The 24,889-nt window shown below is 51.2% G+C and overlaps 1 protein-coding gene across 2 annotated transcripts; it reads left to right on the forward strand.

The window, feature by feature from the left end:
• Window positions 1-212: 212 nt before the first annotated feature.
• LOC147100156 (complement C1q tumor necrosis factor-related protein 3-like) lies at window positions 213-19,536 on the forward strand. 2 transcript variants are annotated; one of them, XM_085968919.1, is made up of 4 exons: window positions 213-338; window positions 431-505; window positions 14,507-14,600; window positions 17,596-19,536. In XM_085968919.1, exons 1-4 carry the CDS (start codon window positions 321-323, stop codon window positions 17,985-17,987), a joined length of 579 nt encoding a protein of 192 aa, XP_085825045.1. In that variant the 5' UTR covers window positions 213-320; the 3' UTR covers window positions 17,988-19,536. The 2 variants fall into 2 exon arrangements, with proteins under 2 accessions (XP_085825045.1, XP_085825044.1); XM_085968918.1 differs by having other exon boundaries at window positions 215-338; window positions 428-505.
• The last annotated feature ends 5,353 nt before the right edge of the window (window positions 19,537-24,889 follow it).

Below are 24,889 nucleotides of genomic sequence, written 5' to 3' on the forward strand. Positions count from 1 at the left end.
CAGATGACTGAGTGGGCCTTGGTTGCCATTGGAGACAGCACCTCGAGGTGTCAAGAGTTTGTAGACCGTGCATAACACATTTTGGTTTTCACACTCGTGTGTTATCAACACCATGAATGGCATTGGGTGGTGGCTTGCTGCTAGCGAGACTGTTCTTTTTTTTAATTTGAAGGAAGGGGCAAGGTCTTGTCAGAATTGGACAGTCCCTCTTTCTGACACGATAAGAAAACAGTGCAAAGTTAAAAACCATAAGACCTGGAGATCAAGCAGAGTGTCAACAACGGTGAGTTGAGAAAGAAGTTGGAGAGAAGACACTAGGAATGGATTCCTTTGGATTGGTAGGTGCAAGTTGCAATGACTGTGTCAATGTTTTACACATACGGTTCCTTCTGTCTAATTTAATGAAGTTTGTTTTATTTTACTTCAGAAGAATTTGCTGTGCTTGATCCTGCTTCGCTGTATCCATCAGACTAGCACTTTGGAGAATGTTCTGGAAGATTTTCTGGTAAGGATAGAACATTAATTGTATGTATCTGTCTTTCTTATATTTCTTTTGTTCTCCTTTTGTCTTGCACCAAATGTTTCTTTCTCTCTGTGTTTCTCCTTCGGTGTCTCTCCCTGCCTGTCACATTCTCCTGCTCGGTTTCTCACTCTTTCCCTCTTGGTCTCGCTTTGTTCCTGTCTATCTCTCTTTGACTCTCCCTCCGTTTTTCTCTGTTTTCATTCCCTCTTTCTGTATCTCACTGTTTTATGCCTCTTCCTGTTTTTCTCTGTCTCACCCTCTTGTGTTTCTCTCCCACCTTCTTTCTCTCTTGCTGTCTCTCCATCTCTCTTAATTTCTTTCTTTCTGTCTGTCTCTCTCTCTCTTTGTATCTCTTCCTCTGTGTGCCTATGTCCCTTCTCTCCCTCTGTGTCTATCTCTCTCCCTCTGTGCCTCCCTCCCTGTCTCTTCCTCTTCCTCTCTGTCTCCCCTTCTGTCATTCTCCTGTGTCTCCGATTTCTCTCTGTCCTTCCCTTCCTTTCTCCCACAAGTGTCCCCATGCGATTTTCTAGCCATTAAAATTAATGGAATGAACAGCACTGGATCAGGTGTCCAATTTCCTGATATGCACCCACCATGTGTGCAAGGGAAATGTCCACTAAAGTTTGAAATTTTCTCCCTGTTGCCCGAAAGGTGCTGGGCGGTGACCCGTTGCTGGGTATGATGCCATGCTATCAACCACCCCCTGGGACTCACCTGTGTGAGCGTTCAGGCAGCGAGTGTCAGGTCATGGGGGGAATCACAGCTGAGCCCGACTGTGTCCTGACCTGATGTCCATATGCTTACATTGCTCCACAGGTAGTCTCTGTTTAATCATCAAAGTCAGAAGACTGGCTGATCCTAGCCAGATAGCCCTTGAGGCAAATGGGGACTTTCATTACATTTTACATCATAAGGAAATCTGTATTTTATTTTAATATCTAATTACAAGAACAGGGAGGTCACTTTAAATTTCTCTTGCTGCAACTTCTGGTCTAGATGAATTTACAGGATCACCAAGAAACTCAAACTGGCTGGGATTGAAAGGGATGCTTCATATCTTAATAAGTTAATTGGAACCTTTGTTGCTTGCTTTGTTCTGTGAATGGTCCACTGAGTCAGAAACTATTTACATAGAATTTACAGCATAGAAACAGGCCATTCGGCCCAACTGGTCTGTGCCGGCGTTTATGCTCCACACGAACCTCCTCCCACCCCTTCATCTAACTGTATCAGCATAACCTTCTATTCCTTTCTCCCTCATGTGTTTATCTTATCACCTTAAAGGCATCTACACTAGTCACCTCAATCACTCCCTGTGGGAGCGAGTTCCCCATTCTCACCACTCTCTGAGTAAAGACGTTTCTCCTGAATTCCCTATTGGGTTTATTAGTGACTATCTTATTTTTATGGCCCCTAGTTTTGGTCTCCCCCACAAGTGGAAACATCTTCTCCATGTCTACCCTATCAAACCCTTTCATAATCTTCTATCAGGTCACCCCTCAGCCTTCTCTTTTCTAGAGAAAAGAGCCCCAGCCTGTTCAGTCTTTCCTGATAGTTGTATACCCCTCAGTTCTGGTATCATCCTTGTAAATATTTTTTGCACCTTCTCCAGTGTCTCTATATCGTTTTCATAATAAGGAGCCCAGAACTGTGCACAGTACTCCAAGTGTGGTCTAACTAAGGTTCTATACAAGTTTAGCATAGCTTCTCTCCTTTTTAATTCTATCCCTCTAGAAATGAACTCGTGCTTCGCAAATTTTGAAATTGTACTTTTCAATTCCCGAGTCGAAATTGTTTATGTAAATGGTTAACCATGGTGGCCCCAGCACTTCCCACTTTCCACCAATCTGAGTAACTACCTTCAACCCCTACTCTGTTTTCTGTTTTATAGCCAGCTTGCTATCCATTCATAGAAACACAGAAGATAGGAGCAGGAGCAAGCCATTCGGCCCCTCAAGCCTGTTCCGCCATTTAATGAGATCATGACTGATCATCCAAATTCAGTACCCTGTCCCTGCTTTCTCCCCATATCCCTTGATCCCTTTAGCCTTAAGAAATATATCTTACTCCTTCTTGAATATATTTAATGAATTGGCCTCAACTGTCTTCTGTGGTAGAGAATTTCACAGATTCACCACTCTCTGGGTGAAGAAATTCCTCCTCATCTCTGTCCTAAATGGCTTACCCCTTATCCTTAGACTGTGACCCCTGGTTCTGGACTCCCCCGCCATCGGAAACATCCTTCCTGCATCTAGTCTGTCTAGTCCTGTTAGAATTTTATAAGTTTCAATGAGATCCCCTCTCATTCTTCTAAACTCTAGTGAATATAAGCCTAATCGACTCAATCTCTCCTCATACGTCATTCCTGCCATCCCAGGTATCAGTCTGGTGAATCTTCGCTGCACTCCCTCCATGGCAAGAGCATCCTTCCTCAGATAAGGCGACCAAAACTGCACACAATACTCAAGGTGTGGTCTCACCAAGGCCCTGTACAACTGCAGCAAGGCATCCTTGCTCCTTTACTCGAATCCTCTCACTATGAAGGCCAACATACCATTTGCCTTCTTAACCGCCTGTTGCACCTGCATGCTTACCTTCAGCGACTGGTGCACAAGGACACCCAGGTCTCATTGCACTTCCCCTTTTCCCAATCTATTGCCGTTCAGATAATAATCTGTCTTCCTGTTTTTGCCACCAAAGTGGATAACCTCGCATTTATTCACATTATACTGCATCTGCCATGCATCTGCCCAATCACCCAACCTGTCCAAATCATACTGGAGTTTCTCTGCATCCTCCTCACAGCACACACGCCCACCCAGCTTTGTCATCTGCTACTTGTCCCCTGACTCCGCATGCTCTGACCTTAGTCATGAGTCTACTATGCAGTACCTTATCAAAGCCCTTGTCTACTCTTCAAAGGATTCAATAAGGTTGATAAAGCACGGCCTTCCCCATTGAAATCCGTGCTGACTGTTGTTTGTTATATTTTCGGTTTCTGATATATCTTTGAGTAAAGAATCCATTATCTTTCCTACCACAGACATTAAGCTAACAGGTCTATAGTTCCCTGGACTTGTTCCATCTCCCTTTTTAAATATAGGAATCACATTAGCTGTCCACCAGTCCGCTGGCACTATTCCCTTTTCTGCTGAATTTTTATAAATATGTAATTGTGCCTCTGCTATCTCTACCCTAGCTTCCTTTAATATGCATCTGGACAGGAGGTTTTATCCTCTCTAAGTCTGACTAGTTTATCAATTATCTCTCCCTTTTCTATCTTAAAATATCTTTATATAGAGTCATAGGGGGGAAAAATTCAGTTGTTTGCGCCTCCCGTTAGTGCCTTAAGAGGGCACTAATGGGGCGCAAAGCAACTAGCGCCCGGGCGCGGCGATGTTTGCGCCGCTAGTGAAATTAACTAGACATTTTGCGGTGACGCTAAACACTGCCGCCACGATCTCCTGCGCCGGCAGATCGTGATGTCAGTCGAGTGCGCAACGCCCCGGACCGGATATTGAGTGGCGCCCCCTGCCTTACCGCCTGCCGCTAGCAACGACAGGTTGAGGGGAGCGTTTTGCAATCAGAAAGACACTGGGGGAGCGCTATTTAAAGGCGACCGCTTCCTGCCTTTTTTTGTTGGTGACATTTGTGCACCACGCATTCTGAGAGAGAGAGAGACTTCTGGAGAGATTCAACATTGTGTGAAGGAGTTTTGGGTACTGAGCAGCACTTTGCAGGTTTATTTTGATTTGACCTTCCCTGCTTCGCCAGCGCTCTGAGGTAGCGCCTCGCTCCTCAGACTTTGCACCTTAAGACAGGTGTGAAGCGCCTGATTTAGCGCTCCAATCACCTCCAGGGGCGATAAAAGCCAAGTTTGCCGTCGGAGGCGATAATTAGCCCAAACGGGGCGATACTGAATTTTTCCCCCATAGAGTTATACAGCACAGAAAGAGGCCCTTCAGCCCATCGTGTCCGCGCTGGCCTTCGAGCCCTGTCTATTCTAATCCCATTTTCCAGCACTTGGTCCGTAGCCTTGTATGCTATGGCGTTTCAAGTGCACATCTAAATGCTTCTTGAATGTTGTGAGTGTTCCTGCCTCTACCACCCTTTCAGGCAGTGAGTTCCAGATTCCAACCACCCTCTGGGTGAAAAGGTTTTTCCTCAAATCCCCTCTAAACCTCCTGCCCCTTACCTTGACACTATGCCCCCTGGTTATTGACCCCTCTAAGAAGGGGAAAAGTTCCTTTCTATCTGCCCTATCTATGCCCCTCATAATTTTGTACACCTCAATCAGGTCCCCCCTCAGCCTTCTCTGCTCTAAGGAAAACAACCCCAGCCTGTCCAGTCTCTCTTCATAGCTGAAGCGCTCCAGCCCAGGAAACATCCTGGTGAATCTCCTCTGCACCTGCTCCAATGCAATCACATCCTTCCTATAGTGTGGTGACCAGAACTGCACACAGTATTCCAGCTGTGACCTAACTAGCGTTTTGTACAGCTCCATCATAACCTCCCTGCTCTTATATTCTATGCCTCAGCTAATGAAGGCAAGTATCCCATATGCCTTTTTAACCACCTTATCTACCTGTCCTGCTGCCTTCAGGGATCTATGTACATGCACACCAAGGTCCCTCTGATCCTCCGTCCTTCCTAGGGTCCTACCATTCATTGTGTATTCCCTTGCCTTGTTAGTCCTCCCAAAATGCATCACCTCATACTTTTCAGGGTTAAATTCCATTTGCCACTGTTCTGCCCATCTGACCAACCCATCTACATCATCCTGTAGCCTGAGGCTTCCCTCCTCGCTATTTACCACTCCACCAATTTTCATGTCATAGAGTCATAGAGTTATACAGCACGGATAGAGGCCCTTCGGCCCATCGTGTCCGCGCCGGCCATCAAGCCCTGTCTAATCTAATCCCATATTCCAGCATTTGGTCCGTAGCCTTGTATGCTATGGCATTTCAAGTGCTTGTTGAGATACCGCGGCAAACGTGGGAGTCGAGACCAGAGCTATTGAAAACTCAACTGCTTTATTCCAACCACATGACAAACAGGAACTAGAAAAGCCCGCGCATCCACTTAAATACTTCCCAGACAGGAAGTGCTCCTGGCAGCCTGTCCCTGCGGGAAACAAGTTGCTGGAGGAAAGGGCCCCCGGCTGGGGGCTTCTGCTTAGACTGTCTGTGCCGCCGTGAGCGGATTATGTCCAGTGGTGGCGTGTCGCCACAGAGCTCCCCCCAGAATCCGCTTAGGAGGAGTGGACGAGTCGTGACGGTGGTCTAATGGTTCTGCCGCAGCGGCTCTGAGTGGTCGCCGGTCTGGTTGGTTGGGTCGGGCTGTGCTGGCTTGCCGGGGGGACGGCCTCTAGTTGGAGGCTGGGCCACGGGGACCTGTTCCCCTGGTTCTGTGTGTGCTGGTTTGAGCCGGTCGATGGAGACTGTCTCGACCCTGTCGCCGAGTTGCAGCTTGAAGACCTTGTCCCCGGATTGTAGTACCTCGTACGGACTGTCGTACGGGGGTCGCAGGGGCCCGCGGTGCGCGTCGTGTCGCACGAAGACGAAGCTCGCCTGCTGTAAATTTGGCGGGACGTGAGGTGCGAGTTCGCCGTGTCGGTTGACCGGAAGTGGGGCGAACTGCTGAGCGGAAGAGAAAGAGTCGAGCCGCTGCTGTTCGGCCGACCAAGGCTTGGTAGGCTCCGGAAGGAATTCGCCTGGGACGCGCAGCGGTTGTCCGTAGACTAACTCCGCTGCCGAGGACTGGAGGTCTTCCTTGACCGCGGTGCGTAGGCCGAGTAGCACCCACGGTAGGCGGTCAGTCCAGGTACTGTCCTGCAGGCCGGCGCGGAGTGAGGCCTTGAGTGACCTGTGGAAGCGTTCACAAAGTCCGTTGGCCTGCGGGTGGTACGCCGTGGTGCGGTGGAGCGTCACCCCGAGGTTGCATGCTGTGGCCGTCCAGAGTTCGGAGGTGAACTGGGCGCCTCTGTCGGAGGTTATGTCGGCCGGTACGCCGAACCTCGCAACCCAGGTGTTAACGAACGCCCTGGCGATGTCGGCTGTGGTGGTGGAGGTCAGCGGCACTGCCTCAGGCCAGCGTGTGTAGCGGTCGACCATCGTGAGGAGATAAGTTTGGCCTTGCGATGGCGGCAGGGGACCGACGATGTCGACGCGTACGTGGTCGAAGCGGCGGCTGGGTACCTCGAAGTCTCCCAGGGGTGCTTTGGTGTGCAGCTGTACCTTAGCCCGTTGGCAGGCGAGGCAGCCCAAGTCTGAACATCTCTGCTGAGGCCGCGCCAGACGAAGCGCTTGGAGAGGAGTTTGACGGATGCGTGGGAACTCGGGTGAGAGAGCCCGTGGAGCGCGTCGAAGACGCGGCGGCGCCAGGTCTCAGGGACGACCGGCCTGGGTTGGCCGAGTGAGACGTCGCACGTGACTGCTGTGGCTTCGGGCCCGTGCGCGACCTTGGCTAGGCGTAGCCCTGGCAGGCTGGTAGCCGCCGAGAGGAGGTCTGGGTCCGTGAGCTGGGCCGCTGCTAGTTGTGCGTAGTCGACCGCGAGGTGATTCACACAGACGGCGGGACGGGAAAGGCAGTCGGCGACCACGTTGTCTCTACCGGAGACGTGCTGAATGTCCGTAGTAAACTCGGAGACGGCCGCGAGCTGGCGTTGCTGCCTAGCGGACCAGGGTTCGGTGTGCTTGGCCATCGCGTATGTGAGTGGCTTGTGGTCCACATACGCGGTGAAGGGGCAGCCTTCCAGGAGGAACCTGAAATGGCGGACCGACAGGTGGAGTGCGAGAAGCTCGCGGTCGAAAGTGGAGTATTTGACCTCCGGGGGGCGCAGTTGGCGGCTGTAGAAGGCAAGTGGCTGCCACGCGCCATTGACCCACTGCTCGAACACGGCCCCGACCGCGTGGTCGGAGGCGTCGGTGGTGAGCGCGACCCGGGCATCGGCCCTCGGGTGTGCGAGCAGAGTGGCGTCGGCGAGCGCGTTTTTGGTGGCGTCGAAGGCGGCTGCCGTGTCAGTGGTCCAGGCTACGTCCATCTTGCCGGATTTTCCTCAGAGGGAGTCGTATAGGGGCTTCATGAGGGCTGCGGCTCTGGGGATGAACCTGTTGTAGAAGTTCACCATCCCAAGGAACTGCTGGAGGCCCTTGATGGTTGTGGGGTGGGGGAATTGCTGGACGGCCTGCACCTTGTTGGGCAGGGGGACGGCCCCAGCAGGGGTGATGTGGTGACCGAGAAAATCGATCTCGGTTAGGCCGAATTGGCACTTCGCCGGGCTGAGGATGAGCCCGTGTTGGGCTAGGCGCCCAAACAGGATGCGAAGGTGTTCGAGGTGTTCCTGTTTGGAGGAGCTGGCCACGAGAATGTCGTCTAGATAGACGAATAGGAAGTTCAGGTCCCGGAGGACTGAGTCCATAAGGCGCTGGAAAGCCTGTGCTGCATTCTTGAGGCCGAAGGGCATCCTCAGGAACTCGAACAGGCCGAATGGGGTGATGACGGCCGTTTTGGGGATGTCCGCGGGGTGTACGGGGACTTGGTGGTAACCGCGCACCAGGTCGACTTTGGAAAAGACGGTTCGTCCGGCCAGTCGGGCCGAGAAGTCCTGGATGTGTGGCACCGGGTATCGATCGGGGGTGGTGGCGTCGTTGAGGCGGCGGTAGTCCCCGCAAGGGCGCCAGCCTCCGCCGGGCTTGGGGGCGATGTGGAGGGGCGAGGCCCAAGGGCTGCTGGAGCGGCGGATGATGCCGAGTTGTTCCATGTTGGTGAACTCGGCCCGCGCGATTTCCAGCTTGGCCGGGTTGAGTCTGCGGGCGTGGGCAGAAACTGGGGGGCCGGTGGTGGGGATATAGTGTTCCACACCGTGCTTGGCGGCTTTGGCCGAAAAGGTCGGGTTAGTGAGGGCGGGAAACTCAGCTAGGAGTGCCGAGTAGTCGTCCGTGGCTCTGGCGAGGCAGTGGGTCGTCAGGCCGGCCGAACGGGCCGGGGTAAAGGCGCCGGGGATGGGGGCCATAGTGTTGATGTCGACGAGGCGGTGCCTCGGAATGTCGACAAGGAGGCCGTGGGCGCGTAGGAAGTCGGCGCCGATGAGTGGGCAGAGGACCTTGGCTGTGAGGAACTCCCAGCGGTAGCGGCGGCCCGCGAGGTCGAGCGTGACCATGCGGGTGCCATATGTGCGGATTTCAGAGCCGTTGGCTGCAGCCAGTGTGATACCCCGTGTGCCGCGTTGGATCTCGAGGGCGGAGGCGGGGGTGATGCTGTGCTGGGCCCGTGTCGCACAGAAATCGGCGGTTGGTTCTGTCGTCAGTGACGTACAGTAGGGGCTCCTTCTGCCCCGCGGCCATCGCGGGGGCCGGTGCGGGGGGGGGTTTGAAGGTACACGGTGGCGTGCAGCGTTGAGCCCTAGCGCCAAAACGGGTGTGGTAGTAGCAGTGACCCGGAGTGGTAGGGCGGTCGGGCCTAGCGGCCCGGGGAGACCGCGTGGTCGTTGCCGTGAGGTCGGGCGCGACGTCGCGAGCGGCCTGTGCAGAGAGCAGCCGGTCGGCCTTTTCGGCTATATCATTCAGGTCCGTGGAGTCAGACTCCACAATGAGCGGGCGGATGCTGGCGGGGAGCTGCCGAATGAAAAGCGTGCGAAAAAGGGCGCCGGGATTTTTGTCGTCTGAGAGGGACAGCATGTGGGAAAGCAGGTCTGATGGTGAAGCGTCACCAGGGCCGGGGAGGTCCAGGAGTTGGCAGTGGCGCTGGTAAGAGGACGTTTGAAATTTTTTAAGTAGCGCAGCCTTCAGATGTTCGTACTTGCCATCCGTTGGTGGATTCTGCAGCGCTGCCCAAACCTTGGGGACTGTAGCGTAGGTGAGCGAGGCGACGAGGTAGTCGTACTTCGTGGCGTCGACTGTAATGCCTTTCAGCCGGAATCTGGACTCAGCTTGAACGAACCAGGCTTCGGCGAGGTTCTCCCAAAAGTCTGGTAATTTAACCGTGACTGCGTTTGTATCCGCCATGCTAGCTTAGGATTCGTCCTGAGCGTCAGGGTCACCAGTGTTGAGATACCGCGGCAAACGTGGGAGTCGAGACCAGAGCTATTGAAAACTCAACTGCTTTATTCCAACCACGTGACAAACAGGAACTAGAAAAGCCCGCGCATCCACTTAAATACTTCCCAGACAGAAAGTGCTCCTGGCAGCCTGTCCCTGCGGGAAACAAGTTGCTGGAGGAAAGGGCCCCCGGCTGGGGGCTTCTGCTTAGACTGTCTGTGCCGCCGTGAGCGGATTATGTCCAGTGGTGGCGTGTCGCCACATGCTCATCCAAATGCTTCTTAAATGTTGTGAGGGTTCCTGCCTCCACAACCCTTTCAGGCAGTGAGTTCCAAACTCCAACCACCCTCTGGGTGAAAAAGTTCTTTCTCAAATCCCCTCTAAACCTCCCGCCCTTTACCTTGAATCTATGCCCCCTAGTTATTGACCCTTCTACTAAGGGAAAAAGCTCCTCAGTATCCATCCTATCTATGCCCCTCATAATTTTGTACACCTCAATCATGTCCCCCCCTCAGCCTCCTCTGCTACAAGGAAAACAAACCCAATCTGCCCAGTCTCTCTTCATAGCTGAAGTGCTCCAGCCCTGGTAACATCCTGGTGAATCTCCTCTGCACCCTTTCCAAAGCGTTCACATCCTTCCTGTAGTGTGGCGACCAGAACTGCACACAGTATTCCAGCTGTGGCCTAACCAGTGTTTTATACAGCTCCATCATAACCTCCTTGCTCTTATATTCTATGCCTCGGCTAATGAAGGCAAGTATCCCATATGCCTTTTTTACCACCTTATCCACCTGTTCCGCCGCCTTCAGGGATCTGTGTACTTGCATACCCAGATCCCTCTGACCCTCCGTCTTGCCTAGGGTCTTACCATTCATAGTGTATTCCCTTGCTTTGTTAATCCCCCCAAAGTGCATCACCTCGCACTTTTCCGGGTTAAATTCCATTTGCCACTGTTCCGCCCATCTGACCAACCCATCTATATCGTCCTGCAGACTGAGGCTACCCTCCTCGCTATTTACCACCCTACCAATTTTTGTATCATCCGCGAACTTACTGATCATACCTTTTACATTCATATCCAAGTCATTAATGTAGACCACAAACAGCAAGGGACCCAGCACCGATCCCTGTGGTACCCCACTGGCCACAGGCTTCCAGTCACAAAAACAACCTTCGACCATCACCCTCTGCCTTCTGCCACTAAGCCAGTTTTGTATCCGATGTGCCAAGGCACCCTGGATTCCATGGGCTCTTACCTTCTTGACCAGTCTCCTGTGCGGGACTTTATCGAAGGCCTTATTGAAATCCATGTATACCACATCCACTGCGTTACCCTCATCCACACACCTAGTCACACCCCCTCAAAAAATTCAATCAAATTAGTCAGACATGATCTTCCCTTGACAAAGCCATGTTGACTATCCCTGATTAATCCTTGCCTCTCCAAGTGGAGACTAATTTTGTCCCTCAGAATTTTTTCCAATAATTTTCCTACCACTGATGTTAGGCTCACTGGCCTGTAGTTCCCCGGTTTTTCCCTACTTCCCTTCTTGAATAATGGTACTACATTAGCGGTTCTCCAGTCCTCTGGCACATCCCCTGTGGCCAGAGAGGTCCTGAATATATGTGTTAGAGCCCCCGCAATCTCTTCCTTTGCCTCACACAGCAGCCTGGGATACATTTCGTCCGGGCCTGGGGATTTATCCATTTTTAGGCCTGCTAAAACCACCAATACCTCCTCCCTCTCGTGACAAAAGCTATGCTGACTATCCTTGATTAATCCTTGCCTCTCCAAGTGGAGACTAATTCTGTCCCTCAGAATTTTTTCCCATAATTTCCCTACCACTGATGTTAGGCTCACTGGCCTGTAATTCCCTGGTTTATCTTTTTCAGTATGATCGGTATATCTTTTTTGATCTCTATGTTAATATGTTTTAGTTGCAAAGCCAACACATTAATCAAATCATTTCCAGCTAGCCTTTTGCTTAGTTATCAGCCCACGGACTTGGGCAAATGTGTTTTTTGTCGCGCAAATATGAGGGTGAGATATTCTCTCTCCTTTCCTCCTTCAGCGCCTGCACCGCAGCTCCTTATCCTCAATGATGTCAATCGTCAATACTCATCACCATGTTCCTTTCTGTCTTGCCTCTGATTTCACTGTCCTACCCAAATTCACAGCCATCCCCTCGATCTTGCCATCTCACATGGCCTCTATTCTTTCTTGTGTCCCTCATCATTCACAGCCCCTTACCCTTTCCAAGATCACCTCCTGGTAAAAAAAATTCTGGAGAGTAGAGATAACCCCAGCTTCTTTTCTACACTACCATCTCTTTAAATCCCTCTCCCCCAAACCCCTCTCCTCTGCCTCTTCTACCCTCACTTCCAACAAGTGCGAGGAGCACATGGACTTCTTTGTCACTAAGTTGAGACCATCTGTTCAGCTGCCTCTGCTGCTTCTCCCCTTCTCTGGCACTAGCCCTGAAACCACCTCTTTCTTTAGTGTTCCAGTTGCCCCATATGTCCTCTTGTTCACAAGACTCACCTCCTGCTCTCTTTGCCCTATTCCCACTAATCTGCTGACCACGCAATTTCCCTTTGTGGTGCCCATGCTAGGCGAAATTGCAAATGGTTCTCTCTCCTTAGATGCTCTCCCCCTCACTTTCAAAACTGCCAACATCAATCCTTCCTCAAAATACCCACCCTCGACCCTTCTGTCCTTGCAAACAATCACCCAGTCTCCAACTTCCCTTTCCTCTCCAGTCCTTGAACGTGTTGTTGCCTCCCAAATCTGTACCCATCGTTCCCACAACTCCATGTCTGAATCTCTTCAATCAGGTTTCTGCCCCTGCCACAGCACTGAAAAGGCCCTTATCAAAGCCACAAATGCCATTCTCTGTGACTGTGACCGTCGTGCACTATCCTCATTCTTCTCGACCTCTCTCTAGCCTTTGACACATTAGACTACACCATCCTCCTCCAACGTCTCTTGTCCGTTGTCCAGCTGAGTGGGCCAGTCCTTGCTTAGTTAGCCAATTGTAGCCAGAGCATCTTCAACAATAGCTTCTCTTCCTACCCCTGCACCGTGACCTTGCAGGCCTCCAAGGGTCTACCCTTGGCCCCGCTCCTATTCCCCATCTACATGCTGCCCCTTGGTGACATCATCTGAAGACATGAATCAGGTTCCAAATGTACGCTGACGATGTGAGCTCTATCTCTCCACCACCTCTCTCAACCCCTCCACTAACCATGCTGTCAGACTGCTTGTCCGACATCCGACAGGTGCAATTTCCTCCAGCTAAACATTGGGAAGACCGAAGCCACCATCTTTGGCCTTTGCATCAAACTCCATACCCTTGCCGCTAATTCTATCCCCTTCCCCGGCCACTGTCTCACGTCGAGCCAGACTGTTCACAACCATGGTGTCCTATTCAATCCTGTTGAGCTTCTGACCTCATATCCTCTCCATCGCCAAGACCGCTTTCTTCCACCTGTGTAATATCATCCACCTCTGTCCCTGCTTCAGCTCATCTGCTGCTGAAACCCTCACCCATGCCTTTGTCACCTCCAGATTCGACGATTCCAACGCTCTCCTGACTGGCCTGCCATCCTCTAGGCTCTGCAGACTTCAGCTCATTCAAATCTCTGCTGCCCATATCCTATCTCGCATCAAGACCAACTCACCCACCAATCCGGTCCGGGTTCACCTACTTTGGCTCCAAGGGCACAATATCTCCAATTTAAAATTCTCATCCCATTCCTGGCTATGCTCCTTCCTATGCCTGTAATCTCCTCCAGCATAAAGAAATTACATAATTTATCACAAGCAGCAAGACAGAACTAACTGGGTGAAAGCCTAAAAAGTAATTTTACATATTAAGGTTTGTGGGAATAACATTAACAAGCTTTATGAAAGAAAAGGAATTTCTTCCCCCGCCCAATAGTGGGTAGGTGGAGCAGCACTGGTAATATTTTTTGTTAATTAATATCTTTATGAAACTGCTGGATGAATATCTGGTTAGGAAAGGGACTGAAAGTTAGAAAGTACAGAAGGAGGTGATCGAATGCTGCGAGGAACATGATGTTCCTCTTTAGTGTTTGGGTGTAAAGCTTCGCATGAGTGGAGGACATATAGGAAAATCGGAGAGGAAGGATCAGATCCCCGGAACACAGTCTGTCCGAGTTTGCTGACCATTTACTTTAATGGATGAAAAATTGATGGTGCTGTGTTTTGAGTGTACAATCGTTCACACTGAATTTTCCCACAAAAACTCCACCCCCCCCACCCAACCAGTGCGATGCTTTATGCCCAAAAGTTCAAGAGGAAAATCTTGCTCGATGGCTTTTGAACTGATGCTGATGCTACCAAGGAAAAAACATGAAGACTGCAGCTGGTCAAAGGTATATAATGTTGGATGGTTAGTTCGATATAATAGCCTGGGGCTTTGGTTGACTTATCTTTGGGTGGGTGGGATTACAGAACCTTTCCTCAGGATATGACATGGGTTGGACAGCCTCCATGATAAAGCAACTTGGATCGTTTTATTTAATTGAGAAGTCCAGGCGATGGCCAACAACAAGCTCAGGACACCAGCAAAGGATGGAAAGAGTAAGAGAGAAAATGGTTTAACTGAAAGAGTATTGATTACATGAGATTCAGATTAGATTTTAACAACCTGTAATGGCAATTACATTATACCCATTTACTTCTATTAGTGCCATTAATTAATCCACCTTGTTGCAAATGCTACGTGCATTTAGATAAAGTGCCTTCAACTTTGCCTGTTTAATATTTTTTTCTACACTTTGACCCTCTTTACTGTTGGCCTTTGTTTCTGCTCCCCACTAGTTTTGCTGACTACTTTTCTAACTTGCACTTCCAGCTTTGTTTCTCTCCGTTCTTGGCCCACTGTGAAGTGTTTTACTCCAACTTTTCAATTGGTTCCAGGGAGCAGCTGATGAAGAAATGGGACACCAGAACCTGCTGAAATTGATCATGGAGGCAAAAACCAGACCGGGCACTGCTAATGCTGGGCGCCAGGGTGAGTCCACACCACCGAAAGCAAGATTGTACCAGATAGACAACCAGTGTCAACTATTTCAACTAAAAACATGATGGCCTAGAAATTCACTGGTGCCCCGTTTGGGGTGCCAGACTCGCCAGGGCGCCGGAAGTACCGCCCCGGAAGGAGTTGCGGCCGCCCGCCGCAAATTCAGTTTCAGTGCCCCAGACGGAAGCACGGCGCTACTCGAGGCGCCCCGCATCCCTCTTGGGACGCTGCAACTGAAAATCGCAGCGCAACGTGCCACAGCACCACACGTTATGGCACAGCGCGCTGCGGTACTGCAGGCCTTCCTCCCCTTCTTAAAGGGGAGGGGCCTGCTGCAGTGCGCTCGAAGAGCGCGAGTGCCGGCAAAAGAGCCCGGCACCACGGAGAAGTGCCGGGCTCTTGGGAGACAGCCGGCACAACGCGGGGGGGGGGGCGGGTGCTCAGGAGGCCGGGGACGGCGGCACGGAGAGTTGCTGGCAGGCGGCCAGCAAAGAAAATGGCCGCCCCGCACCTCAGCGCCTCTACCGCTGCAGGTAGGCCCCCCTGAACCGGTCGCAAATTGCGACCGGCGTTAAAGCAGGGGGCGCTACCAAATTTCGTGATCAGGGCGGTAGCGGGGCGCTGCGCACACCGATGACGTCATCGGTAGCGGCACAGCGCTAATGGCTAGCGCTGCCATTATTAGCGTCCCGCTAAATTTAGCGGGAGGCGTGGCCAGTGACGTAAAACCCACTAAGTGCCCTCTTTGGGCGCTAACGGGTGGCGCAGCCCACTGAATTTCTAGGCCGACGTTCCTCTTTAGTGTTTGGGCGTAAAGCTTTGCATGAGTGGAGGACATGTAGGAAAATCGGACAGGGAGGATCAGATCCCCGGAACACAGCCCGTCCGAGTTTGCTGTCCATTTAATATAATGGATGAAAAATTGGTGGTGCTGTGTTTTGAGTGTACAATCGTTCACTATGAATTTTCCCACATAAACTCCACCACCCGCGCACCCCCCCCCCCCCCGACCCCCACATCAGTGCGATGCAGTAGGAAGCAGAATGATGGTGTGTGGAGGCATTAACAAATTGCCCCTTGCCGTGAATTCTGAGTGGCTCAATGGGTACATTGAGTGTGGTACTGAAACATATATACCTGGCAGCAATGGCAGTAAGGGGTGCTAAAATTGGCCCCAGGACCTCGAGGTTGGGATGGGAGGGAGGAAAATCAGCCTTGGTTCCTGTCTCTGATCACTATCCACTGACTCCTGCTGGAAGGTGCAGATGTCGGGCGAGGGCAGGTTCAGAGCCTGCTATCACGTCCTCCTACAGTTGAATATCTACACCCACCTGAATAGGGAACTTGATGGTGCAATGGGAAAGACACTGACCTTTCACCTCTGGGTTTAACTCCAGCCCAGACAGATGGGATGAAAGTCTCCTGTGTTGGCTGGGCTATGAGATGAGTGTGGTCAGTTTCGGCCCAGTCCCCAGTGGGCTGAGCGGACAGCACAAAACTGGCAATGTCAATCAGACAGAGTTAAAGGTGGCTGGTGGGAAAAGTGAAAAGAAATTTAACACTGGAGTAAGTAGAGGGCGATGTGAGGTTGGACAGAGGCATTTTGTCGTAGCAGAGTGGGGGTGAGTTACTCTGCATCAGACTGTGCTTTGCCTGATCTGGAAGTGCTTGATGCTGATCCTGGGTGCCTGAAATTAGAACTGTTCCATTGCCCAGCACTAGTGCCCCAGTAAAGGGCAGTGCATGGGGTGGGGGCAAGGTATCAGTTCCCGTGAATCTGTAGCCTAGGAAGGGCAGCACCTTCAGGAGAAATGAAGAGAAACTGAATGGTAAAAAAATAACATTTCCCCTATTCAGGGTGTCAGAATAGGAGGACAGAAATTGTGAAAGCTTTGTAGACTCAAAAGCATCTCAACCATCTAAGTGAAGTAAAATGATTCAGAAATGGCTTACCTTAACATTACTGTGGAACACCTCCCCTTGACACTACAACACCTCCGCTCGACACTGGGCGACGCCTCCCCTCGACACGGCGCGACGCCTCCCCTCGACACCGGCGCGACGCCTCCCCTCGACACGGCGCGACGCCTCCCCTCGACACGGCGCGACGCCTCCCCTCGACACGGCGCGACGCCGCCCCTCGACACGGGGCGACGCCTCCCCTCGACACGGGGCGACGCCTCCCCTCGACACGGGGCGACGCCTCCCCTCGACACGGGGCGACGCCTCCCCTCGACACGGCGCGACGCCTCCCCTCGACACGGCGCGACGCCTCCCCTCGACACGGCGCGACGCCTCCCCTCGACACGGCGCGACGCCTCCCCTCGACACGGCGCGACGCCTCCCCTCGACACGGCGCGACGCCTCCCCTCGACACGGCGCGACGCCTCCCCTCGACACGGCGCGACGCCTCCCCTCGACACGGCGCGACGCCTCCCCTCGACACGGCGCGACGCCTCCCCTCGACACGGCGCGACGCCTCCCCTCGACACGGCGCGACGCCTCCCCTCGACACGGCGCGACGCCTCCCCTCGACACGGCGCGTCGCCTCCCCTCGACACGGCGCGACGCCTCCCCTCGACACGGCGCGACGCCTCCCCTCGACACGGCGCGACGCCTCCCCTCGACGCCTCCCCTCGACACGGCGCGACGCCTCCCCTCGACACTGCGCGACGCCTCCCCTCGACACTGCGCGACGCCTCCCCTCGACACTGCGCGACGCCTCCCCTCGACACTGCGCGACGCCTCCCCTCGACACTGCGCGACGCCTCCCCTCGACACTGAGCGACGCCTCCCCTCGACACTGAGCGACGCCTCCCCTCGACACTGAGCGACTCCTGCCCTCAACACTGTTGAGATTTTCTCCGCCTGTTATCAAGCTGGGTACGGCCCTGCACTTTAATCTTCACCTTTCTCAATTTGGAATAAAAAACATGAATCTTCTTATAGTGTTAATGTATTAAAACTAAATTTTTAATTTTTTCAGACTCGGCTGTGGTGTTTGAGGTGGAACGTTCCTCAATGAACCACGTGCTGACTCCCGGGGATTCCATTGTTTACGATGTGGTCAATGTGAATCGTGGCAACGGCTACAGCAGCAAGAACGGAACGTTCACTTGCCCCATGTGTGGGCTGTACTTTTTCAGTTACTCTTCGCTGCCGGGCAGAGGGCTGCAGACAGACGTGCTCCTGATGAAGAACGGAAAGCAAGTCGCTGTGCTCCACAGTGTGCTGCCAAGCAACAGTTCCCAGCTCTCGGTCAAGAACATGATCCTGGATCTCCACAAGGGAGACCAAGTGTGGGTCAAGCTTGCTTACGGGAATCTCTGGAGCCGGGGTGGATCAGTCAGCTTCCAGGGATTTCTGCTGGCTCTTTAATACTAATTAGCAGGCTGGGAAGGTCGGGGTAGATTTTTCACTTTAGTGCTGGGATGCAAGAGCTTGGCAGGGCAGAAGCCATTATCACAATCCGGCACAAGATGCTCAATATTTTCTGACCATTGAAATGAGCAACTTGTGCCTGATTTTACAGTAAGAGCTTGTGTCCCACCAAGTGCATATGCCCTGGCACTAAAGGGAAAAATCTACTCCGTTTGTCTCTGGGAATCACAGCTGATTTCAGGAGAGCTTGTGCATTAAAATAAAGCTTACTATTTGCGCTGTTACAGAATGTGCTCCAGCAACCGATCCAGTTAGTAGATAATTCCTGACGAAGAGACATGGAGAGAGAGGGGAAGACCAAGACAGAGAGGCCGAGAGAGAGAAAAGGACCAAGCGAGGGAGACAGAGAGAGAGACAGTGAGCCCATTGGAGACAGTGACTGCGAGAGAGAGGAAGAGAAAATCGTGGGCTGGTGAACACAGAAGCAAAAAAAAAAATCGCAATCACAAGTCATTATCAAATCTAAAATGACAAATGACTTTCTTTAATTCAAATTTTATCAACAACTGATGAAAGTTTAACTAAATTGCATTTAGTTTTATAAAGATGATCACTGGCCTTGGGAGAGACTGCAGCAACAGTTCACCAGGATTGAAGGCGATGAAGGGACTGAGCCATTGTGAGAAACTATTGTTCCCTGGAGATGAGGCAGTTAAGGAGTGATCGGATCGAGATGTTCAAAGTTATAAAGGGAACTGACAGGGTGATGCGCTATCAATTACTCATAAAAGGCTGAGAGTTAAGAGAGTAACTAAAGGCTTTTATTAACAAAAGAATGAAGGTCTGCCTCGAGTGGTCGACCGGTCCAGAAATACAAAGGGCTGGGGAGCAGTCACCTTTATACTAGGACTTGTGGGAGGAGTCAGCCGAGGCATGTCCAGGCATGTACACAGTGGAATACAAACAGTGGTTTACCACACGGGGTATATAGGGAAAGACTCTCCTCTCGAGCGGGAATCCAGAACAAAGGGACAGAATCTTAGAATTCCAGCTAAGCCGGTTAAAGCAAGTGCAGGAAAAACGTCTTCACACGAGTTGTGAGGATGTTAACACACAGCTCTCGAACGCAAGGATATGTCAATCGAGGTTTTTAAGAGGGAAATGGATACTTGGGAAGTGCAAAACATTAAGGGTAAATTCAGTGCTCCCAGGTGGAAGCTGTGCATGGAGAGAATGTGGGTCGGAGAATTGACACTATAGTGGTAGAGCTTATGACAAATCCACGTACTCTCGGTATCAAAAACCAAAAGCTGTGAACAAGATGGACACAACAGCATGCTATTGGTTTTTTGAAATGTGGAGAATAGCTTTCACTATGTGCAGTTCTACCATTTATAGGGCTTCCGAGTCTGTGTAATGATTCTCACACCTATAGGTACAGCAGGGACAATGAACACAAAACAAGTCTGGGCGTGAATCAATTTATAAGCAGTCCAGGCACTTGTGTGCAGCAGATTTTTCAATAAAGCTTTCAGCTTACTGCTCCTTTCAGTCTCCGAGTGCTTCATTATTTCAGTGTCTGAATTCAGGTAATAGTTGATTAAAATAGAGGAATCAAAGTAAAGCAAAATGCTCTTTAATTCACCCAAATAAAAACATAACAGCATAAATGGTGTGGTACTGAGCCAGACCGAGCAGGAAAGGCCCAGGCTCCATCACCAACCTGTGCTGAGTGACCTGGTCTCACCCGGCGTAGTGGGTATAGGGGCTACATCTGGCCTCAGTGTCCCTGGACTAGTGCGGGGGGAAAATCAGCCAGGGTTGCTGCTACTGATTACTATCCAGTCTTCTCTCTCCTTCTAAAGCAGTCCCTTGGAACAGAGGATGACTTGCTTCCACATTAAAAATGAGTTCTCAGGTGACTGATGAGTCCTACAGTCTCTGTCACAGGTGGGGCAGACGGTGGTTGACGGGGCGGGTGGGTGGGCTGCTTGGGTTGACGTGCATTCCTTGCGCTGTCTGTGCTTGGCTTCCGCTTGCTCCCGGCAAAGAGAATCGAGGTGTTCGGCGCCTTCCCGGATGTTTCTCCTCCACTTTGTGCGGTCTTGGGCCAGGGATTGCCAGGTGTCGGTGGGGATGTTGCACTTTTTCAAGGAGGCTTTGAGGGTGTCCTTGAAGCGTTTCCTCTGCCCACCTGGGGCTCTCTTGCCGTGTCGGAGCTCTGAGTAGACTCTCTGCTGGACAGCACACGATCAGAAACCTGCTCCAATCATTGGCATAGAATGTGACACCAACTGATCTCCTGTGCTGTTGCAGGGAGCCGAGAACAAGTTCACACTTCAAGTCAATGGAGGAGGCGGGAGAGGAGGAAACGAGATCGGGCAAGGGAGAAAGGGAGGGATGGAGTAGGAGTAGGAGGAGGGGGGGGGGAATGAAAGGCATAGGGATAAGAAAGGGGAGGGGGAACTAGGGAGACAGGGAGGGGAGAGCAATGCAGACCTCAGTGTAGACGTGTCCATGAGTCTAGTAATGTGTATCCCTGGTAGTTTACAAACGGTAGAAGTGGGGAGGCCAGGAAGGAGATTGTTAGAGAAGCGCCGACACAAGGTGATAAAACACATGGATTACGGTTTCGGCAGTGGAGGGGGGCAGATAGGGGCTGAGGCTGGTGATGCTGCAGAGGGAAAGAATTTGGTCTTGGTGACAGATTGGCGATGGGGGAGGAAGGTGAATTTGGAGTTGATCGATATGCAGCTCTAAGCTGGAGCTGGCAGCTGGGGAGGGAGGCCAAGGCCTGAGGCCTGTGTGTTTGCAGCAGTTGAAAAGGATAGCTTCAGTTATTGCCCTTGCTCTCCGGGCTGGGTACAACAGCTTGTTACCCGATAGGTAATCCCTGTTCCACTTTTGGCCTCCGAATACTCACTCGCCATCTCTCCCTCTTGTCTCCCCTTATCAGTGAACTGCGGTCAGTGCAACCCTGAACATTCCTCTCTCGACCCTCCCAAACTGCAGATACAGTATTCCCTAGGTTTCTCCTCCTTGCTCTGTTCTTGCTGCACATCAATCAAGATTCACAATGTTTCTTACTCCAACTCTTTCTTCCCCACTACAACACAACCGTGTAACTCCTTACCTGCCTCGGTCTTGCCTTCTTGCAATAATCGTCAGGGTTTCAAAACCCAAACTTAGAATCAGTAACAGCGAAACCGCCCACAATCGGAGAGCGTCTTTCTCCAAGTTGGGACAACAGCAGAGACCAGACAACCCAAGTGTAGGCAACTGGCGATCAATCCTACATTACACCAGTCACTTACTACACTTCTAAAGTACCTCAGTGGCTCTAAAGCGCTTTGCGACTTCTTTTTCTTTCTTTCTCATCTAAGTGGACTTTGTATCTTTGACATAAGAAAGCTGAGTCACACCCCCCCCTTTGAAGTGGCAATCTGTACACTCGACAGCAATGTGGATTAAATTCCAGAAAGCAGTCACAGAAGAGATTTTTAAATTGCTACAGTAGTGAGAGAGCCACAATATCTTACAAAAAATGTATAAAATACATTTTTCTTGTGACCCGAAACAGGATGGATCTCTGATCTGCCTTAAATAAGACTAAAGATTAGAAGGATCTTTTTTTTCCCCCCACGGACTGGACGTGATATAGATTCCCAGCAAAATCAGCTAAGGCTCAGATGAATAATTCCTTTAAAAAGGGAGCTGAATAAACATCTGAGTGGGAATGGGATTGGTAGTTTTAAGGACGGGTATAGACTCAGATGATCAAATGGTCCTGACTGACTCTAGAACATTCCCCCTCTGGCCCTGGCATCAGTCCCCCTCAGTGACACAAACAAACCTTGTCCCAAACAAAACTGCTAGCAAAGAAGATTTATTTCATAGAATCTTACAGCACAGAAAGAAGCCATTCGGCCCATCGTGCTCTTTGAAAGAGATATCTAATTAGTCCCACTGTCAGCTGTGGCTCAGTTGGCAGCACCCTCGCCTCGGAGTCAGAAGGTTGAGGGTTCAAGTCTCACTCTAGGAACTTGAGCACATAAATCTAGGCTGACACTCCCAGTGCAGTGCTGAGGGAGCGCTGCACTGTCGGAGGTGCCGTCTTTTGGATGAGACGTTAAACCGAGGCCCCGTCTGCTCTCTCAGGTGGACGTAAAAGAGCCCACGGCACTATTTCGAAGAGGAGCTGGGGAGTTCTCCCTGGTGTCCTGGGCCAATATTTATCCCTCAGCCGACATCACTAAAAACAGATTATCTGGTCATTATCACATTGCTGTTTGTGGGAGCTTGCTGTGCTGTGCGCAAATTGGCTGCTGCATTTCCTACATTACAACAGTGACTACACTTTAAAAAGTACTTCATTGGCTGTGAAGCGCTTTGGGATGTCCTGAGGCTGTGAACGGCGCTATATAAATGCAAGTTCTTTCTTTCTATCTCCTGCTTGCTGTCTGTCTCCCTTTGTGAAATGCCTCGGAGCGTCTGCTATGTTACACGCACCAGCTAAATGCAAGTTGGGCCGGGAATGTCCTCTGGGCTCCGCCTTCCTCAGAGGTGCGACTGAAGTTACGGCGACAGAGCGGGAGCAGCTCCAAGGAAATTCCCAGCCATTGAGTGAGACCTGGGTTCATTCATATGTGAAAATGCTACTAGACTCTCAAGTGGAGCATGGAATTTATCTTCCATGTGTGACAGGTTCCATACCCATAAAATTAAATGTTCGAATTAGTTCCAGGTTAATGAAGATTACATTGTGTTCTTGGACTGCAGCAAGATGTCCTTTGAGGGACTGATTGACAGGAGTGTAGTACCTCATTGTGCATTAATGCCCTCTCATTGCCAGTTGCTCTTTATATTGAAATATTCCGGTGTATAGTGCAGTACCCATTCTGCCAGAGGAACACTAATCCACCAACTCCACATTATCATCATGCTAAAATTTGTACTACACTGCCATCTGCTGGGGAAGTAATCATTTCCAAAGGCTGCGACAGATCTCAAGAATTCAGAGTAATTATAAGGAGGCAAAATAAACTTTACCAATAATTATTAACGATGTATTTGTTCAAGTTAGCAATTATGGAGGAGAAAGCATCCCCAGGGGAGGTTGGAGGTCTTGCGGGTCTCGATGAACAACTCCATCCGAGCGGAGGTGAAATCGGACGGAAAGATGCTTGAACCTCCTCGATACACTCAACAGACTCACGGCTGAGTGTCGATTTCAGTTCTTGGATGGCTTTAGCCACAGGCTGGACCTAACGCCAGGACACCCGGGCAGCTAACGCCTCTGGTGATATCCAACCTACTCCGCCACCAACCAGTGCGTCCCTGACTCTGGTTATCTTCTCAGCCAGGGCTCTCCACTCAGCTAGCCGCGTGCTGCCTAAGCCAAGCGCGTGGTTGGGGACCGCGGAGGAGCGGCTCTGTCTGTATCCCTGTTGCCTCAGTGGGGAAGAAAGCCTCTGCCCAAAGCAAGCATCCTGGTTAAAGACAGGCAGCCAGAGCAGAGATGCCGAGATTCCCTGTGGTTTGAGGGTGAAGAGCTATCTGTCGTAATTCAGGTCGTGCCATCTGGCGGAAGAAAAAACCACAACAGCATACACCATGTTGGAGGATCCTCAATGTACAGGTATTCCTGCGGGATCTGAAGGCACAAATGCCCCCTTACCCCCCATAGAACACCCAGGGCCAACCAAGAGGGCCACAGTGTCAGGTGGAGGCGCTCATGGTCCTTCCACCAAGATACACCCTTTGCCATTCGGGGCTGCTTCCTCTCTGCTTCCAGGGAGCAGTGCCCCCTCTTCCTCACAGGTCATGGGATCTTTAACGTCCACCTGAGGGGGCAGACGGAGCCTCGGTTTAACGTCTCGTCCAAAAGACGGCAGCGGAGAGGGAGAACTGCACTGGAGTGTCAGCCTAGACTATGTGCTCAAGTCTCTGGAGTGGGCCTTGAACCCACAACCTTCTGACTGAGGGGCGAGAGTGCTGCCCACTGAGCCACGGCTGACAAGCAATTACTTTACAGGAAGATCTAAACTTAGTCACATTCACAGAAACCTGGCTGCAATCCGAAGAATAAACATATCAGGATATCGTGTATTTAGGAGACACAGATAAGAAAGGAGGCAGAGTGCAAAGTAAGTAAAAGAGGGAATCCATGGCGGAGAGCGGGATGGCGGAGAGCGGGATGGCGGAGAACGGGATGGCGGAGAGCGGGATGGCGGAGAGCGGGATGGCGGAAAGCGGGTTGGCGGAGAGCGGGCTGGCGGAGAGCGGGTTGGCGGAGAGCGGGTTGGCGGAAAGCGGGTTGGCGGAGAGCGGGATGGCGGAGAGCGGGCTGGCGGAGAGCGGGTTGGCGGAGAGAAGGACGAAATACAATGTCAATATACTTGGAGCTCAAAGATAAAAGGGCTTGTGTATCACAGAGCACCAAATTGTGTAAATTAAATTGAAGAGGAAAACTGCCATCAGATTTGAGTGAGGAGTAGGAATAACAGAATTATTGTTCTGGGAGATTTTAATTATCCACTGATTGATTGGGACAGAGGAAGTAAATGGAGAAAAGGGAATTAATTTCCTAAAATGTGCGCAAGACTTCATCCTCAAGCAGTCTGGAGGCATTATTCGATCTGGTTCGGAGTAATGGGATAGATCAGGTGGATGAGCTAAATGTGGTTAAGCACCTTGGGAGTAGTAACCACAATATAATAAGGGTTAAGGTCCAAAACAGAAAGGGAAAAAAAATCAGTTCCAAAAAACCCAGCAGACTGTATTTGGGCAGATTTTCAGAAGATGAGGAATCAGATTGTGGAGGTGAAGTGGTGGAAGGATGCAGAGGGAGATGAAACAGGAAATTGCTTCATTCAATGTGGATATGAGCTGGAGGATTG

This window comes from Somniosus microcephalus, chromosome 27, assembly GCF_052327205.1.
Source record: "Somniosus microcephalus isolate GS21.2 chromosome 27, FLI_Smic_1.0, whole genome shotgun sequence".
Taxonomy (NCBI): Eukaryota; Metazoa; Chordata; class Chondrichthyes; order Squaliformes; family Somniosidae; genus Somniosus; species Somniosus microcephalus.